Source organism: Neoarius graeffei, chromosome 20 (genome assembly GCF_027579695.1).
Source record: "Neoarius graeffei isolate fNeoGra1 chromosome 20, fNeoGra1.pri, whole genome shotgun sequence".
NCBI lineage: Eukaryota > Metazoa > Chordata > Actinopteri > Siluriformes > Ariidae > Neoarius > Neoarius graeffei.
In genome coordinates, this window is record NC_083588.1 from 52,387,166 (window position 1) to 52,408,325 (window position 21,160).

The window sequence follows — 21,160 nt, forward strand, 5'->3', positions numbered from 1 at the left end:
TCTTTTTAATCAAAACAAGTATGTAACTGTTAAGCTATGAAACCTTTGCTCATACTGATGATGTTGCCGCAAGGTCACAGGTTCTGAATAATGGGGGCAGGCTGTTCAGGGTTTATGGCTACACAATCTAACAGATAACGCATCACTCATATTGGTCTAAAGTCCAAATTCAGCTTTGCCAGTTCAACAAGCAGACACACTGCTTCCAGAGGCACCGCAAGACCCTGTGGAATAGATACATCCCATATTCACAGTGTGTGTCAGGGAGAAGGAGAAAGATGGACATCTTGGAGACGGACGCCTACGATAGGAGACAGCGCAGGAACACGGTAATCAGACATACACACACATGTGCCTACTCTCATGTATACAAATAATGTCCAATGATGCTGAGAAGTAATCCAATATAAAATATTTCTGAGGAGAGTTTTTAAATGGTGTGTGTGTGTGTGTGTGTGTGTGTGTGTGTGTGTAAGTAAAATTCTCTTGTTGTGCTCGATTATTTCCTGGCTATTATCAGATATAATTTGTCCATCGTATTCGCTCCATTGTTTGTTTTTCTTCTTTGGGAAATTGTCTCACTACACTCTTCTCATCTCTTCCCCATCTCTTCATTTTCAGTCCTGCATTCTGTTTCTTTTTCTCCTCCCTTTCTTCGCTTCTGCAGCACTGTATTTCTACCTGTGGATCCCAGATTCTGCTCCGTCCATCCTGGCTGCAGGTGTGAAGGCAGCCCCCGTGCTCTCACTGGTGTTCATGGTGCTGAGTTACAATGGGGTGTGGAGCCTGTTGGGCGTGGCTGGAGGGCTGGTGATGTCAGCGGGAGGAGACGTCTGTCTCATCTGGCCACATCTTTTCCTCCAGGGTAAATTAAAAAAAAAAAACCTGTGTTGTAATGCTGTACCTTGTGCACTGGCCATGATGAAATGAAAATCATGTGTATTGCAATACTGTTTGCAATAACCCACATCTAATACATTATATACACACAGGGCTGTGCAAAAGTCTTTGGCACCCTATTTTTTTTTTTTTACATACAAACTTTGTTATAGATGTCTATTTTATTATTTCTGCATTGTCGAGTCAGTTGAAAAACATTTTAGAGTCCAAATGTTCGTTTTCCAGCACAAAATTAAATGTTACAGAAAAAAAGGGTTTGTATCTGAGCAGCGTATTACATAAGAGAGCACTTTTCAGATTAAAAAAGAAAACATAATGAAGGCTGCTGGGTTTTGGTGCAAAATGAAGAAGCGAATGTGACAGTCAAAGAGTCCAGAAGAACTGTGGCTGGTTCTGGAAGATGCTCAGTAAAACCTACAGCTCATTTCCACATAAAACTGTACCTCAGACTACTCATCTCATCTCATTATCTCTAGGCCCTCGCCGGCCCCGGGGCTCAAACGCGGACCTTCTTGCTGTGAGGCAACAGTGCTAACCACTACACCACCGTGCCGCCCCACCTCACCTGCACCTTTTTTTTTAAAGCAAAGGGTCGTCTCACACCAAATACTGACTTTGTTTCATTTATTATGACTTACTGCTTATAGTATTTTTTAAATGTTGAAATATTTAATTTCGTTATTTTTAAGCCATTTTTTGTCTACAGCATTTCTTTACACGTGCCCAAGATTTTTGCACAGTACTATGTATTTAACAGTTATTACATGAAATCGAGTCGTACATGAGCTGATAGCTGACAAGGTGCATAGCACCGAGTCGGCTATAAGCCATGGACGATGAGATTGAGTGGAACAACTGTTATTATATCCACGTTCCCTGGATTTTGAGAAACAGAGTGTTTTTAGTTTTAGTTTTTGCAAATTCAGTAAATAAAAACTTTATACAAATGGCCCTTTTCCACTACCCTTTTTCAGCTCACTTCAGCTCGCTTCAGCTCACTTCAGCCCGACACGGCTCGCGTTTCGACTACCAAAAACCAGCACGACTCGGCTCGCTTCAGCCCCGCTTAGCCCCTAAAACTCGCACGGTTTTGGAGTGGGGCTGAAGCGAGCCAAACCGAGCTGAGTGAGGCTGGGGGCGTGAGCAGACACTCCCCTGTGCACTGATTGGTGAGGAGGAGTGTCCTCACATGCCCACACACGCTCCGCGAGCACGCTGGGATCTGTAAACACCGTAAACCCGGAAGAAGAATAATTACGAATTACGAGAATTTCTGAAGCCTTATGCGCCTCGCCTCATCTATACGCTCTTGCCAGTATCTGTTGGCGTTGTCAGTGACAACAAGCCACAGAACCAAGACCAGCAACACTAACGACTCCATGTCCTCCATGTTTATTGTTTACTATTCGGGTCGTGAGACTACCGCTTAAAAGATCACTGATGTCACTGTTTGCGCTGTTTAATGACATCACGTGACGTCCACCCACTTTCTCTAACTCCACCCAATGTGTCCACCCACTTCCAGCCAGCACGGTTCAGCGCGGTTGTAGTCGAAATGCAACTCCAACAGCCCCGCTCAGCTCGACTCAGCCCAACTCAGCACGGCACGGCTCAGCCGCGTTTGTAGTGGAAAAGCGGCAAAAATGTCCAACAAAATAATTTCCGCTTAGAATGTAAACAAACCAGCGGAATGACAGGAGCAATTTGTGAAAAATGCAATAATAATAATAATAATAATAATAATAATAATTCTTGAAAAATAAAAAAAAGATGTGCTTTTACCATCAAATACTTTCATTCCATATTTTGTTGCTTTTTATTTTTGTATTTTTTGGGAGTTTTGTTTTCGAGTAGTTTTTATTTCGTCCTCGGTTGGTTCAGCAACACGCTCCGCCATTTTGTTTTACTCTACTCACCACAGGCGATTGCTCTAAGACAACGAGGGAGGCTCAGCCTCCTCTAAAAATGACGAACATCGTGTAGGATGAATTGCGCTAGGCTTATGTTATAGCCGACCTTATAACATTGCTATTTCAGATCCAGAATCATAGAAATATATGTGCTCAACCCACTACAGTGCGAAACCATTCCCTTATAACTTTAATGTGTGCGTGAGTTTTTCCCCCTCGTGACAGCGCGATACAGCCCAGCCTCAGTGGATTGGGAGCTCTGTGCTTGTCAATCTCAAAATGCAAGACGATTATTGGACAAATACTGCGAAAATGCCCACCCACGGAGTCTCACAGACTCCCAGCCTCAATGGACTTCAACGGCATTTGGGAGCTATGCGCTTTTCAATCTCAAAATGCAAGATGGTTATTGGACAAATACTGCGAAAATGCCCGCCCACGGACTCCCAGCCTCACATGGGAGGGACATGGCAGTTTCCGCGAGGAGACTGGTGATTGGTGAAAGCGGCCGGATATTTTCTTTGATTGACAGCTCGTTTCAACTATAGACAGGCAGCGGACAGTGTTGCCAGATTGGGCGGTGGTTTTAAGTGTATTTTGGCGGGTTTTGAACATATTTTGGGCTGGATAACATCAGCAGTATCTGGCAACATCAGTTCAGTCCCATGTGGATTCGCAAGTGCTGTGGTGTATTGTAAGAGATCAGCTTACATTTCGATTTCATTCATTACATACGGTTTCTACCAGCTTTTTTAGTTTGTATATATTTTCATTGTAAATAAAGTGTAAATATAGTGTTGTCAAGTTTGCTATCTTAGTTCCAGAAATTTTGTTTATTTGAGTGACTGAACTTGAACTTGAGGGGGCTAGTCAGCTAGCAAGAAAGCTGCGCACGGATGCCAAGCATTGCTGATTTAATTTTGGCGAAGCCATTTGCCAGTCTTCCTTTCGAGGAAAAAATTAAAATTAAAGAGCAGGGTAGACCAACGCCTCAAATTGACTTGGTGAAAAAGGTAGGGAATAATACTCGTTCCTTTCAGCTCTCCTGGTACGAGAAAGTGAATTGGCTAACAGCAAGTGACCCACATCAACAACAGTAAATAGGCTACTTTAGTAATATGTCATGGATGGACCAAAAATATAGAATCTATTTAAAATATTTATGCTGAGTATATTATATTGGAATATATGTTTTTCTGGATATGAATTAAACACCGCTACAATTTGGAAAACATTTTTAAACAAAAACACAGCCGAGGTCAATTTTTAAACATGCCACAATTTTAAAATATAAAATGTTAAAATATACCCCCCCCCCCCCCCCCCAACACCACCATCATGTATATTGGACAGTAGGCTAATGGGCCAAAAGAACCTGTTATTTCACAGTTTGTGACGCTGCCAACAATCAGCCAGATCAGAGGCAAGAGTATGGGCAAAATTGATGTGTTTTTTCTTTTAAAATCTGGAAATATCGTAACCGACCAGCCTCCCCTGTTTGAAAGACTACCAGCCGCCACTGCTACTCACGGTATATGAGCTGATATCCTAGGAGTACAGTGGCCAATCAGAGCATGTGATTGCTCATATCCAGTGAATGTGGATAGAACAATATGTATTACACTGTGAATACATTCCCTGGCCAGATTATTAGGAACTCACGTAAACCTGTCCATTTATGCAATCATGTAGCAGCAGCACATTGCATAAATTCACGCAAATACACATCAAGAACTGCAGGTAATGTTCGCATCAAACATCAAAATAGAGGGAAATGTGATCTCGAAATGTGACTTGGCATGGTTGTAAGTGACAGGCAGGCTGGTTTGAGTATTTTAGAAACAGCTGATCTCCTGAGGTTTTCCTGGAAAGAAAAAAAAACCATCCAGTGAGCGACAGGTCTGTATGAGGAAATGCCTTGTTAATCAGAAAGGCCAAAGGAGAATGGACAGGTTGTTTTGATCTAAAGGAAGGTTATGGTAGCTCAAATAACTACTCTTTACAACTGTGTTGAGACTGAGAGGAAAAGCAACTTATAATGAACAACACAACAGAACACTGCAAGCTTTGAGGTTGATGGGCTAAAGAGCAGAAGACCATATTGAGTTTGGTAAGCCTGTGTCTATAGTAGACATGTACTGCTTAGCCTTTAGCAAACATTACTTGGACAAAAACACTCGAGAAACAGCATAAATACAATTTAACATGGTGGTAAGTGGTTTTCGATGCAGGCAATACCTATGTTTGATGTTCTATTTAATATATATATGTTATTTACCGGGCGGCACGGTGGTGTAGTGGTTAGCGCTGTCGCCTCACAGCAAGAAGGTCCGGGTTCGAGCCCCGTGGCCGGTGAGGGCCTTTCTGTGTGGAGTTTGCATGTTCTCCCCGTGTCCGCGTGGGTTTCCTCCGGGTGCTCCGGTTTCCCCCACAGTCCAAAGACATGCAGGTTAGGTTAACTGGTGACTCTAAATTGACCGTAGGTGTGAATGTGAGTGTGAATGGTTGTCTGTGTCTATGTGTCAGCCCTGTGATGACCTGGCGACTTGTCCAGGGTGTACCCCGCCTTTCACCCGTAGTCAGCTGGGATAGGCTCCAGCTTGCCTGCGACCCTGTAGAAGGATAAAGCGGCTACAGATAATGAGATGAGATGAGATGTTATTTACCAGCTGGAAGGTCCGTATCATGAAATTCCGTGACCAAGGTCTTGAAAGTACTGACCGAGGTCACAGTATTTCACCATATGGACTGACCTTAAGCCAGTAAATAATATATTTATTTTTTTCTTTACCAAATTCTAACAGAAAACGAGAGCGCCTGAAAGGCAAAAACCGAGCTGAGCCACCATTTTGAATCCTCATTCACGGCTGTAATGCAAATGGCTTCCTCCTCGGTATACAAGTGCACTTCCATGGCAGGAAAAAACTACATTTTGCCGCCTATGTAGTCCCCTATTTATACAAATAGGAGTCATTCAGGATTCAGCCATGACTTTGCTCGGCGTTAGCAAGTTACAGGTTTTTAGCTTCCTCCTGAAATGTTTTCTTTTATTTCTTCTTCCTCAGGGTAGTAAAACTCGCTTTTGCTGTGAAGACTGTCGTTATCGCTATCCATGCTGTAAAATTAATGCTATTCTCCTGAGAAATGCTGGCAAAAATTTATAAGATTTTTGATAATCTTATAAATAAATCTTATAAAAAAAGAGATAAATGTTGACAAAAAATGCAACTATGTTTGTTGTTGTTGTGAATGAGCGAGTCGCCAGAAGTCCGTAACTGGGGTCCGTAACTGGGGTCCGTATTGTAGGATATGGACCCGCTCGCTAGCCAATCAGAACACAGGATTTGATGGAAACCGGACCGCGAAAAAAAAAGTAATCTTATTGCACTATATTTGCATTATGGATAACAACTGTAAAACAAATTGGATGGAAAGCTATGTTATATATCTTCCTAATTTACTTTCTCTGTCTTTTAGGAATGGTCTGCTTTGCTCTGGCCCACCTACTGTACTGTCTTTCCTTCCTTACTTCCCGTTATTCCTCTCACGCCTCGTCTTCCTGGGGCTTCTACTTCTTCTGCCTCCTGCTTTGGGGAGCAAGTGGTGCAGTTTACATCTATCTCCTGCCCTTCCTCCAGAAGTCACCGGAGCCTGAGGTTTTTGTCCTGGCTGTTGGAGGCTACTCGTTTCTCATTGTTCTGATGGTGACTCTTGCGGCACGAACGAGGCATCCACTGGTCCTGCTGGGTGGCCTGGTCTTCATGGTGTCTGACTTCACTCTTGCGCTGCAGCAGTTCAAAGCTGTTGAGCATCTGGATCATGGCAGGCATATTGTCATGACAACGTACTACCTGGCCCAGCTGCTGATCGCCGTTGGTGACGTGAAGGTAACGATGACGGAGCAGGTCGAGGAGCTGCACAAATGGAAGAGGTCATAGGGACGGCACTGAGACTTGGGCATGTGGGACTAATGCAGACTTCATACAGATAGATATGAAGCATTACTGACAGGAGATTCTGTGTTCTGTATTTAAAGGGTTACATAACGTATCGGTTGTAATCCTGTATTGTTTAAGGAATAAATATGAATATTAATATAGATATTATTTATAGCTACTTACCATGCTTATCATTTGAGCTCAAACCGGGACATGTCCTGTCATGACAGAAATAAGAACTCTACTTAGCCTATACTATGCTTCTTACAATATTAAAATAACCAAAAACTCTTAAGCACTAAGTAAGAAACGTTGAATAAACTTGGGGAGTTTGCACATCTGAGCATCTCTCCTGATTCCCTGTTCACCAATTTCAGAGATTATGTGATATTTAACAGTTATTCCATGAAATCAAGTCATGATAGCCAATGAGGTGCGTAGTCCCGATGAGATTGAGTGGAATAACTGTTTTATTCTATCCACATTCAATAGATTTTGAGAAACAGAGCATTTTTACCTCCGCCAAGGAGGTTATGTTTTCGGTAACGTTTGTTTGTTGGTTTGACTGTTAGCAAGATGACGGAAAAAGTTATGAATGGATTGCTCTGAAATTTTTTTCAGAGGTGTGACTGGGCACAAGTAACAATCCATTAAATTTTGGCACTGATCCGGATCACCGTCTGGATCCCAGAATTTTTTAAAGGATTCTTGGCAGAGGTCTGCGCTCTCCGAGTGCTTTTCTAGTTATTTTTCATCTCATCTCTCATTATCTCGAGCCGCTTTATCCTGTTCTACAGGGTCGCAGGCAAGCTGGAGCCTATCCCAGCTGACTACGGGCGAAAGGCGGGGTACACCCTGGACAAGTCGCCAGGTCATCACAGGCCTGACACATAGACACAGACAACCATTCACACTCACATTCACACCTACGGTCAATTTAGAGTCACCAGTTACCCTAACCTGCATGTCTTTGGACTGTGGGGGAAACCGGAGCACCCGGAGGAAACCCACGCGGACACGGGGAGAACATGCAAACTCCGCACAGAAAGGCCCTCGCCGGCCACGGGGCTCGAACCCGGACCTTCTTGCTGTGAGGCAACAGCGCTAACCACTACACCACCATGCCACCCTAGTTATTTTTATTTTTTGCAAATTTGATCAATAAAAACTTTATACAAAACATCTGCCAAAATCATTTCTGCTTAGCATGTAAACAAACTGGTGAAATGACAGTAGCAATTTGTGAAAAATGCGATAATAATAATTGTTGGAATATAAAATAAAAAAGATACGTTCTTACCATCAAATACTTTTATTCTGTATTTTGTTGCTTTTTTGGTATTTTTTTGGGTTTTCTTCTTCTTCTTCTTCTTCTTCAGGGTTTTTTGGCGGTTGGCAAACCAACTTAAAGGTGCATTACCGTGACCGACTACAGTAGGCTGGAGCGTGGAACAGGAGATATTGGGAGGAGGAAGCAAAACTATATTCTTTTAGCTATTTCTGTTTCTTTTAAATACCTGATAACAATTTTTGGGGTTTTGTTTTCGAGTCGAGTTTTTATTTCATCCTCGGTTAGTTCAGCAACACACTCTGCCATTTTGTTTTACTCTATTCACAGTATATGAGCTGATATCCTAGTAGTAGAGTAGCCAATCAGAGTGCACGATTGCTCATATCCAATGAATGTGGATAGAATGAATTGTATTGTCCCTTAATGGAAAGGATCCACAGGACCAATGTTGGCAGTCCAGAAGTGATATTGATAAGGTGTGTGATTGTGTCAGTGTCACTGATTGTGCCATTTGATCAAACACTCTTCTAAACAGGTAAATAGTTCGAGACTAAACCTCATTTAATCATCGTGCTGTAAAAAGACATCCAGTTCGATTGCATTTCAATGACCTTGTGATTACTTTACAAGCTGAGTAGTCATGCAATTACTGCAGACGATTGCAACATCTAATTTCCCCACACAGGCCTGGATGATAACCTGAGCTGACTTTTTGTTGTGTCACTTACCGTACTAGGCATAACCTCCAAACACATTATTCATGTGGTATTTAAGGCTTGTTGTTGGTCCTCATGCCATCCAACATGACAAACTACTTCCAGCATGCAGGCCACACCATGAGGTGACTTTCCTCAGAGCACATATAAATACAGGAGTGTTAATAACTGCAGTAGCCTTACTGAATGTGTTTATCAACTAGTTAAGAGTAAGAACTGGTTTATAGATGAGTAATTGTGAGCCTGTAATGAATAGTACTATTATAGTTTAGGAGGCGAGGTGGCCAAGCGAACGGTCCCCGGTTCGAGCCTCGCCTCGGACAGTGATCTGGGGCTCGCTTCCTGTCCACCCAGCAGTGAATGGGGACCTGGTGGAAACACTGGGGAAGTTAAAGGCGGCGAGGAAAGGAACTGGCCACCCTACCTCACCATGCCGACGGCCTAGACAGAGTGTGCTCTCTAACAGGCACTCCCCAACGTACGTACGAAAACGTATATGGGGCTCTTTGACTTGACTTGATTATAGTTTATTCACTGAAGACTCAAAGTGCAACTTTCTACTTGACAGAGTAATACTGTACTGACTTTGACATCGATATTATCTTTGTGTTATCTTTATGAACTATTTAAATGTGTATGATAATCGTTTGGTAATTTATTGGAGCCATTTTATTCGTGACATGTCCACTCAGAACACATTTTTTTTAAAGCTGATGATCTGATTAGTGTAAGGAGGCTGTTATAAAACGTCTGTGAAGGTTCTCGGTCATCCAGGTCATCGTAATCCGTAGGTGTGACATGATACATAGATATTTGCAATATATACAAAACATGGTATAAATAAACAGTAGTGCAAATAGTGATAGTGCAATGAAGTCAGTTCAAGTCAATTCAGTTTGTTTGGGGGGGGGGTTGTTGATGAGTATGTGTGCATGGAAGGGGGAGCGTGGGGGGTGGAGTTCAGCAGTGAGACAGCTGAAGGAAAAAAACTGTTCCTGAACCTGGTGGTTTTGGTCCGAAGGCTCCTGTAGCACCTTCCAGAGGGCAGGAGAGTGAACAGTTTGCTCTCCTGAGACATCGCTTCCTGTAGACATCCTCAACAGCAGGAAGTGAGGCTCCCACGATATGCTGGGCGATCTTCACCACCCTCTGCAGTGCCTTCCGGTCTGAGACAGAACAGTTCCCATACCACACTGTAATACAGTTAGTTAGGATGCTCTTGATGGTACAATGGTAGAAGTTCACCAGGATGTCTGAAGAGAGGTGTTTTTTCTTCAGAGTCCTCAAGAAAAAGAGACGCTGGTGAGCCTTCTTGACCAAGTTGGAGCAGTTGGTTGTCCAGGTGAGGTCCTGCGAGATGTGGATCCCCAGGAATTTGAAGATGGTCACACGCGCCACTGCTGCACCGTTGATCTCATCTCATCTCATTATCTGTAGCCGCTTTATCCTGTTCTACAGGGTCGCAGGCAAGCTGGATCCTATCCCAGCTGACTATGGGCTAAAGGCGGGGTACACCCTGGACAAGTCGCCAAGTCATCACAGGGCTGACACATAGACACAGACAACCATTCACACTCACATTCACACCTACGGTCAATTTAGAGTCACCAGTTAACCTAACCTGCATGTCTTTGGACTGTGGGGGAAACCGGAGCACCCGGAGGAAACCCACGCGGACACGGGGAGAACATGCAAACTCCGCACAGAAAGGCCCTCGCCGGCCACGGGGCTCGAACCCGGACCTTCTTGCTGTGAGGCGACAGCGCTAACCACTACACCACCATGCCGCCCTTGCACCGTTGATCTCATCTCATTCATCTCATTATCTCTAGCCGCTTTATCCTTCTACAGGGTCGCAGGCAAGCTGGAGCCTATCCCAGCTGACTACGGGCGAAAGGCGGGGTACACCCTGGACAAGTTGCCAGGTCATCACAGGGCTGACACATAGACACAGACAACCATTCACACTCACATTCACACCTACGGTCAATTTAGAGTCACCAGTTAACCTAACCTGCATGTCTTTGGACTGTGGGGGAAACCGGAGCACCCGGAGGAAACCCACGCGGACATGGGGAGAACATGCAAACTCCACACAGAAAGGCCCTCGCCGGCCCCGGGGCTCGAACCCAGGACCTTCTTGCTGTGAGGCGACAGCGCTAACCACTACACCACCGTGCCGCCCTTGCACCGTTGATGTGGATGTAAATTACATTACATTACAGGCATTTAGCAGACACTCTTATCCAGAGCGACGTACAACACACCCAGAGCAGCCTGGGGAGCAGTTGGGAGTTAGGTGCCTTGCTCAAGGGCACTTTAGCCATTCCTGCTGGCCCAGCGACTCAAACCAGCAACCTTTTGGTCTCAAAGCTGCTTCTCTAACCATTAGGTCATGGCTTCCTCTAAATTACTCTTACTTGAGTGATTTTCTTGATCACTAGTCTACTTTTACTCAATGAATTATTACTTCAGTAGCAGCACTTTTACTTAAAGTCTCTGTGTTGTATTCTTTCCACCACTGGTTCAACCTGTTTTGTTGATGCTGTATAAATGTAAACGCGATGTCCACCAGGTGGCGCTAAAGCTTTACTCTTCAATTTCTCAGCTAGAAGAAGCTCCGGGTCACACAGGATTTCAGTTACATCTAAAAGCACACACCACTAAAGAGTGTATAAAAGTTTATGATGGAAAATACCAAGAGACAAGTTACAGTAGTATGACTTGGTAATAATTGTATTTTACACTTCCTTTTAGAAATGTGGAGACATGAACATGGTGGTGTAGTGGTTAGCACTGTTGCCTCACAGCAAGAAGGTCCTGGGTTCGAGCCCAGTGGCTGGTGAGGGCCTTTCTGTGTCTGCATGGGTTTCCTCCGGGTGCTCCGGTTTCCCCTAAAGGCATGCAGGTTAGGCTAATTGGTGGCTCTGATTTGACTGTGAGTGTGAATGGTTGTTTGTCTCTGTGTCAGCCCTGTGATGACCTGGCGACTTGTCCAGGGTGTACCCCGCCTCTCGCCCATAGTCAGCTGGGATAGGCTCCAGCTTGCCTGCGACTCTGTAGAACAGGATAAGCGGCTACAGATAATGGATGGATGGATGGTTTGTACTAACGTATTAAACTATTAAAAGATAGGGTTTCACGTGAGTAAATATGTGACAAGAACTAATCGCACACTCATTTTTCATGCATATGATCAGTTTTTCCAGGGGCACCAATAAGAATTTTGACCCTACTTACAGGTTAAAGGAGAACTGAAGGCAAATTTTTTTATTATCAAAATTCTATCTCATCTCATCTCATTATCTCTAGCCACTTTATCCTTCTACAGGGTCGCAGGCAAGCTGGAGCCTATCTCAGCTGACTACGGGCGAAAGGCGGGGTACACCCTGGACAAGTCGCCAGGTCATCACAGGGCTGCCACATAGACACAGACAACCATTCACACTCACATTCACACCTACGCTCAATTTAGAGTCACCAGTTAACCTAACCTGCATGTCTTTGGACTGTGGGGGAAACCGGAGCACCCGGAGGAAACCCACGCGGACACGGGGAGAACATGCAAACTCCGCACAGAAAGGCCCTCGCCGACCCCGGGGCTCGAACCCAGGACCTTCTTGCTGTGAGGCGACAGCGCTAACCACTACACCACCGTGCCGCCCAAAATTCTATTTATCTCATTTTATTAAATATAGGAATCCATTTTTGATCGCTATTTTGTCACTGCTAGAGCGAGTTATGAGTGTTTGAAATATGCTCTGTAATATATCAGTCCATATGTCAAAGCGATGGCCATAAACGAGATTCGTTGAGACCTGTGCGAGACATCGTAGGACGGAAGTAAAATGTACAGCGGAAATCAAAGCGACCGACATCTGCCAACGTTGTCAAAAGACACGCGCGCCCTCTTTCGAACGCTGACGTAATCAAGCCGGAAGTTTTTTGTTTTGATAGCAATCAGGAAAGTTTGAAAAAAGTAGGCAGTCATCGTCATTTAAACTCGTTTTTGTGCAATATTTCGTTTGGAAGACAGTTTTCAAAATGGCGGCACTGACACCTGGCTGACACTTCACGTTTCAAAGTCTCGCACAAGGCTCGTGAAGATCACACGGATAAGCGATGCCTGCCGTGGACCAAACGAACTAAATTCAACATGGCTAAAAACCGAATAGGCTGATAAGTATAATATTTAATTGCAATTCGTTGCCAATACGAGTCACGATATAAGGTTGCTAAAACCGAAAACGTAATTGAATAACACGTTAATTAAGAAATAAAGCAAGTTTAAAAATGACTTCAGTTCTCCTTTAAAACTCTGGGCCTCTCATAGAAGAAGCCAAGCCAAGAAGCCTTTATTTGTCACATGTACACTCAAGCACACAGTCAAATTTAACCCATCTGAAGCAGTGAACACACACATGCGAGCAAAGAACTGCATGTCTTTGGACTGTGGAGGAAACCCACACAGACACGCGGAGAACATGCAAACTCCACACAGAAAGGCCCCCATCGGCTGCTGGGCTTGAACCCAGAACCTTCTTGCTGTGAGGCGACAGTACTAACCACTACACCACCATGCCGCCCAATAAGATACCTCATTGTTCTAGATTATTTATGTTCCCAAGGGTCCTCTTGTCAATCCAGGATCCTTGGAATCATCTCACCCCTCCAACATCCATCTGAGATTTTTAATAGAGATGAAACGATACCACTTTTTCTTCTCTGATACCAATCCAGAAACTCAGCTGATATTGATATACACCCAATATTAATTAATTAATTAATTGTTTGATTAATTCTCTATACTGTTTGTCCAATGCAAAGGGGCGGGTGCACTGAAACGAATCCCAGCTGACTTTGGGTGAGAAGTGGAGTTCACCCTGGACAGGTCACTAGTTTATCACAGGGCTAACACAGAGAGACAGACAGCCATTCACACTCACGGGCAATTTAGAGTAGCTAGTTGACCAAATGTGCATGTCTTTGGACTGTTGGAGGAAACCGGAGCACCTGGAGGAAACCCACACAAGCACTAGGAGAACATGTAAACTCCACACAGAAAGGTCCCAGTTGACTGGCAAGTTCAACCCAAAGAGGCAGCTGATCACTGCATCACCATGCCACCTCTATCCAATATTCTCATCTCATCTCATCTCATCTCATCTCATTATCTCTAGCTGCTTTATCCTGTTCTACAGGGTCGCAGGCAAGCTGGAGCCTATCCCAGCTGACTACGGGCGAAAGGCGGGGTACACCCTGGACAAGTCGCCAGGTCATCACAGGGCTGACACATAGACACAGACAACCATTCACACTCACATTCACACCTACGCTCAATTTAGAGTCACCAGTTAACCTAACCTGCATGTCTTTGGGCTGTGGGGGAAACCGGAGCACCCGGAGGAAACCCACGCGGACACGGGGAGAACATGTAAACTCCGCACAGAAAGGCACTCGCCGGCCATGGGGCTCGAACCCGGACCTTCTTGCTGTGAGGCGACAGCGCTAACCACTACACCACCGTGCCGCCCTCTATCCAATATTGTTTTCTTTAATCCCTTTAATCTAAGTCACACAAAATGCACTTGCACTGTAACTATAATAAATATAATAAAGTATGAAGTATAAATATAATAAATCCTATCAATCCAAGCCAAAAAACCAAGTTGCATTTCATTATAGTCTGTAAACATTTCCATTTGCAAAAATAAATGACTTTCCCAAATCCAGTTGTCGTTTTTTTCCTTTGTTAAAAGAACTAATATTTGATATGTTTTCTCTGATATTTGATATTTGTTTCTGGTATCAACCAGATATCGATACTGAGTATCAGACTGATGCTGTCTTTGTTTCTGAATGATCACATTTGTATATTATGCATTTCTACCTTTGTGGAAAATTTTCAGCGTTTTGTTTTGTACTGTGAAAAAAAAAAACCCCACACCTGAAGTAATGTAACATCAATCATAATGCAATACAAACTTCCTTCTTCCTTCTTTCTCTAATCACAGAGACTGGCTAGACAGCTCGATGAAATCATTACCCAGTACAGAATAACATAATGGACTCAGTTTACAGGGTTCATCTCTGACACCTCACCCACATCCATCCTTCTCGAGCAGCACTTTGTTTTTAAATATCATCCGTGTAATGGATTATGTTCTGGGTCTTTTTCTTAACTGTATCTCAGTCGAAACACATTCCATGACCATGTTTAGGTTTTTGATATATTTGCGTAACATTCCCGTAATGTGCTTTTTAAGGCATTCCGTGTTGCTGGAAGTGGAATTTCCGCTCATTTTCGCAGGTTCCTTTTGCTGCTCTCAGATCAGAGCAGATTGGCTGCCGTCCTGCAGCCCTGTCGACAGATAAGGGACAATTTTTACTCAGCTATCAGCTGAAGCCATCAGCATTCACAATGGAGCATAGAAACAATTACCATTATAATGCGGCAGCTGCACTATATGAATAAATTTACAAAACCACACGGTGCATATTTTAGTTGACAGAAAATGTGGTTATTAAAAAAAAAAAAAAAAAGCAGGTGTGTGCAAACCCGGCATGCATCACACCTGCATAGGACAAAATCATTCGGACCAAAATATTTTGATGAAAAAAAGATTGTTACACATATCAGTGTATCCTGTGTGCTACCTAACATTCATGGCTGGGTTTTCCCCATGTGTCTCATATCAAGTGCTGTGACTTAAAGGAAAACTCCACCCTGAAGTCGATTTACTATCCTGAAACATTTGTGATGTGCTGAGCGATTATGGTGCTAATTTGTTGGTTGGTGCTGTATGTGAAATATTTCTGAGATATATTTGTGGTTGTGTGCTACTGGGGTCACAGGAGGACATTGCTTTTGTACAATAGTGCAGTAACAATGATGTTAATACAAGCTGCGTCAAAAGAGCTTCAGGAGCACTAAGCTACTGTGTGTGTGTGTGTGTGTGTGTGTGCCACCATCTTACTCTGTGTCAGAGAAAAACATTTGGAAGCTGATCTTTTCAAGAAAAGTGTGCAAATGCATAGGTGAGAGCTGGACAGATGAAAAGACTAAAGCGCCGCTGCATTATTCCCTTTAAGTAGTAAGTAAATGACACTAGCACCATTATCAGCAGTGGCACTGTGGGTAATGTGGTGTAAAACCATTACATTACAGGTATTTAGCAGACGCTCTTATCCGGAGCGACGCACAACATACCCAGTGCAGCCTGGGGAGCAGTTTAGGGTTAGATAGCTTGCTCAAGGGCACTTCAGCCATTCCTTCTAGTCCATGGAATCGAACCGGCAACCTTTTGGCTCCAAATTGAGCTCAGATTTCCATTTCAAAGTAAATCTTGGACTTGATCACATCTCATCTCATCTCATTATATCTAGCCGCTTTATCCTGTTCTACAGGGTCGCAGGCATGCTGGAGCCTATCCCAGCTGACTACGGGCGAAAGGCGGGGTACACCCTGGACAAGTCGCCAGGTCATCACAGGGCTGACACATAGCCCATGTTTACATTAGACCGTATCAGCGGATCATCAGATTAACGTTTTTAAAACGATTAGCGTGCACACAGCAACACCAATACATGATTTGCGTGCACACAGCAACACCAATACACGGATACGCTCGGCTCCGCAGGCATCCTGCGCTCCAAATCACTCCGCCCTGAACAGCGAGTGCCCTCTGGAGGGTGCGCACTCCGGCCTTGCGCAGCTCACAGAGCGCGCGAGTGTAGTGCACAAGCTGTGATTCGGGACTGAGCCGCTGTGTGTGTGATCCCAGCGCATATCACTTACCACTTGCAAGTGGAAGGATGGCAAGCCTAAAGACAATCATAACTACACAATGGGCAGTATTTGCATCAGTATTTGCAGTATTTTCATACTTTTATACTCTTTAATGAAAGGTGATACAAGGCGGAAGTCCGCGCCGTTTTTCAGCAGTCGCATCACATGACCAACGCCAGCGAATCAGGAAGGTAGATGTCACAGTGACGTTGTCCAATGACGACGCCAGCTAGAGCTCAGCACAGCGTATCCGCGTATTCTCAATGTTTACACAGCACCGGTGCTGACACAATCTGGATTGAATACGTGGACCCTGGCGGATTCCTGTTTCCCGGCGTTTCCAGGCGGTTTAATGTAAACGGACAGTGCATCCGCGAAGAAAACGAGACAGATATGGTCTAATGTAAACTTGGTCATAGACACAGACAACCGTTCACACTCACATTCACACCTACGGTCAATTTAGAGTCACCAGTTAACCTAACCTGCATGTCTTTGGACGGTAGGGGAAACCGGAGCACCCGGAGGAAACCCACGCGGACACGGAGAGAACATGCAAACTCCGCACAGAAAGGCCCTCGCCGGCCACGGGGCTCGAACCCGGACCTTCTCGCTGTGAGGCGACAGCGCTAACCACTACACCACCGTGCCACCCTTGATCACATCTCATCTCATCTCATTATCTCTAGCTGCTTCATCCTGTTCTACAGGGTCGCAGGCAAGCTGGAGCCTATCCCAGCTGACTACGGGCGAAAGGCGGGGTACACCCTGGACAAGTCGCCAGGTCATCACAGGGCTGACACATAGACACAGACAACCATTCACATTCACACCTACGGTCAATTTAGAGTCACCAGTTAACCTAACCTGCATGTCTTTGGACTGTGGGGGAAACCGGAGCACCCGGAGGAAACCCACGCGGACACGGGGAGAACATGCAAACTCCACACAGAAAGGCCCTCGCCGGCCCCGGGGCTCGAACCCGGACCTTCTTGCTGTGAGGCGACAGCGCTAACCACTACACCACTGTGCCACCCTTGATCACATGTTAATTGATAATATTTCCACTAAAAAATTGGATTTTTCCCAGCAAATTTTGATTGTACGGCGGTACACACAGTAACCAGGAGGTGATAAGGCTTATATGTTGCATTAGTAACCGGAAGGTTGTGAGTTTAAATTCCAGGTTTGCCAGAGATCCACTTAGTGTTAAGACTGTGTTTTACCTCACGCCTGATTACAAAATGTAAACCAAACCCTCGGGATCTTTTTGTTTATGTCACCATATCAGATGCAATTCAGGAATAAGCTTTATTACGACATCACTATATGAATAACGCCTCAGAGCTGACATTGCGTCTTTACACATTATGAAATGTCACACTAGTATTATGCCAAAGCAAATGGTAACGCATAGCCTTTGGTTTTACGCAACCAAACGAGCATGCAAATCCGGGTTCAGCCGATTCACAGCTGCTTCACTTCAACTTCAACAGCATGGCAAAACTAAAAGCATCCAGAGGATGATTATCCTCTTAGTATGATTAATATTATTCAGCTTAAAAGCTGTCTGAATAATCAGTGATGATGATGATTATTATTTCAGTTGTCGTTAACTACTGTAGACTAGCAAATTAGGACGCTACACCTCGTGTAAGAAATAACACAAACTCGACGTGAGTTGAGTGAAAAAAAGCAAAGCTGCAAATAAATCTCTTTATGTATTTATCTCAACAAAACACTGAGTGCAAAGCTTAGTACTACAACCGCAAGCCCCTGATTTATCTCATGGTTTCATGATTTACATAATGACTCATATCCTACATGCAAGCTTTGAAACTTGTTACAAAAGACTATTTTCAAACAAGATCTCTACTTCTACTGACATGTATAATACTCCTTTGTTGAGAAGTCTATTAACAATCTAATGTATCATCTATGAATATTAATGCCTCGGTGGTGGGGCACAGTGTTGGCAAAAGTATGTGGGAGAGGCAGAAAAAGTGATTTGGTGTCATTGGAGAATGTAGAATATGGGAATATGAACTGTTTATCAAAGAGAAGCACCAATTCAAAGCTGCATAACCACACCAACTTTCAGATCTTTTATTCTCACGCACTGCACCCAAACAGGATGTTGCACATTTAGCACTGTTGTGCATGTTCACATGCAATGCTGAGCAGCACAGACAGAATGGGTGACATTGTGCCATAGAGATCACTTCATTTCTACTGAGCAGTGGATATAAGATGCAAACACACACCCTACAATCAAAGAAAAAGGCAGGCGCAACAGAAAAGCCTTCACCCTATCGTCAGCAAGTTTGAATCCCAAAGATGCCACAGCCAGCTGTGGCTGGGAGTCCATGAGGACAAATTTGGCTGTGCTTTCTGGGTGGGAAGGATGGCATACTCTCTCTCTGCTGTCAATCACAGCAACACTAGCCAATCAGGTGGGTCTGTGAGCTCATGTACAGTATGTGGAAGAGTGTAGATAGCACTTTCCTCAGAGTGTGTGCGTTGTGACGCTGCATGAGCAGCTGGTTGGAAAAAATGCAGTTGGCTAGTGGGTGGGAATAGAGGCTTTGCACCATCATGTGACCCCATAGCAATGGTAACTACAGTACGCCACCATGACAGGGGGCACGCTTGTAGTGCTTCATTCAGCCGAGTTAGTTGTTATTGATCGGTATGGGAAGGTTTTGCTGCGTTTTTGGATGTGCAAATCGTTCTGAACAAAACAAAGACATCACATTTTTTAATTTGCCAAAAGTAATTCATAATCGGGGGAAAAATAGAGAGATTTCTAAACGTAGAAGGGAAAAATGGGGGGGGGGGGGACATTCAGCAGGACTCTGTGTTGAATGGAGAGGTCAAAAACCCTCTGGTATGCTCACTTCATTTCCATGAAGGTAAGGATATTCTCATTCTCATTAGCCGCTTTATCCTTCTACAGGGTCGCAGGCAAGCTGGAGCCTATCCCAGCTGACTACGGGCGAAAGGCGGGGTACACCCTGGACAAGTCGCCAGGTCATCACAGGGCTGACACATAGACACAGACAACCATTCACAGCTACGGTCAATTTAGAGTCACCAGTTAACCTAACCTGCATGTCTTTGGACTGTGGGGGAAACTGGAGCACCCGGAGGAAACCCACATGGACACGGGGAGAACATGCAAACTCCACACAGAAAGGCCCTCGCCGGCCCCGGGGCTCGAACCCAGGACCTTCTTGCTGTGAGGCGACAGCGCTAACCACTACACCACCGTGCCGCCCAGGTAAGAATATAAAATAAATAAATAATAATAATAATAATTTCACAAAGGCAGCAAGGTACTCATTCTTATACAGTGAAGTGAACATGAGTAGCACAGCAGCTTGGCATCGCCTAAACTTCTTAAAAAGACATAAAAAGTGCATTTACATTCGGGGATCCTTCGGAGCGTGTTGTGCGCATGCTCGGGACCCAGTCGTTATGGGAAATACCTGATGCTGATTTGAGCGCAATCAGCACGCACATATAAGGACTCTGTTTTCACAGAGACTTTGTGAAGTCTTCTGTCAGGTATGCGGCGGTAGACGGGTCTAAGTGCAGGAAGAGCGTTTATTAGCAGGCATGATATTCACAATAACAAAACACAAACAAAACCGAAAGCAGAGTCATAAACACGGCTAGAAACAAACACGACAGTGATAATGATAATACTTCACAAAACCTCTGGGTTTACATGCACGTGCTGATTGCACGCAGATCAGCATCAGGTGTTTCCCATAACAACTGGGTCCCAAGCGCATGCACAACGTGCTCCGAAGGATCCTCGAATGTAAATGCACTTTAAGTTTCGGTGAAGGTTAGGCTCTGCCAAACCGCTGTGTTGAAGCTCATGCTCACTTCACTGAATAAGAATGAGCACCGCACTGCAGTTCTCATCTCATCTCATCTCATCTCATCTCATCTCATCTCATTATCTGTAGCCGCTTTATCCTGTTCTACAGGGTCGCAGGCAAGCTGGAGCCTATCCCAGCTGACTACGGGCAAAAGGTGGGGTACACCCTGGACAAGTCGCCAGGGCACTGCAGTTCTGAAATTTTTATTAATTTATTACTGTCGTGGAAATGAAATGAGCATACCATAGGGTTTTTGACCTCTCCATTCGACACCGAGTCCCACTGAATATTTTCCCCCATTTTTCCCTTCTACGTTTAGAAATGTCTCTATTTTTTCCCTCTGATGATGAATTACTTTTGGTAAGTTAAAAAATCTGATGTCTTTATTTCGTCCAAACGATTTGCACATCCAAAAATGCAGCAAAACCTTCCCATACCGATCAGTAACAACTAACTCAGTTGAATGAAGCACTACAAGCGTGCCTCCTGTCATGGCGGCGTAGTTACTGTTCTTATGGGGTCACATGATGGTTCAAGGCCTCTATTGGCCAAGACTAAATGACAAAATGGGAGAAAACCAAGAAATAAATAAAAGGGAGTGTAAAATTTAGTTGGAATACAGAAAGTACATACATACAGTACTTCCTAGGATGCCATTACGTATCTCCATGAAACACAAAGTTTGTTCCATGCAGTATTGATTGTATCAAAGCATTTCAGCAATGT

The 21,160-nt window shown here is 44.3% G+C and overlaps 1 protein-coding gene across 1 annotated transcript; it reads left to right on the forward strand.

Annotated features, from left to right (window-relative positions):
- Positions 1-278: 278 nt before the first annotated feature.
- On the forward strand, positions 279-6,748 carry tmem86b (transmembrane protein 86B). Its single transcript, XM_060902665.1, has 3 exons — positions 279-329; positions 622-865; positions 6,288-6,748. The coding sequence occupies exons 1-3, from the start codon at positions 279-281 to the stop codon at positions 6,746-6,748; spliced, it is 756 nt and encodes a 251-aa protein (XP_060758648.1).
- Positions 6,749-21,160: the final 14,412 nt, after the last annotated feature.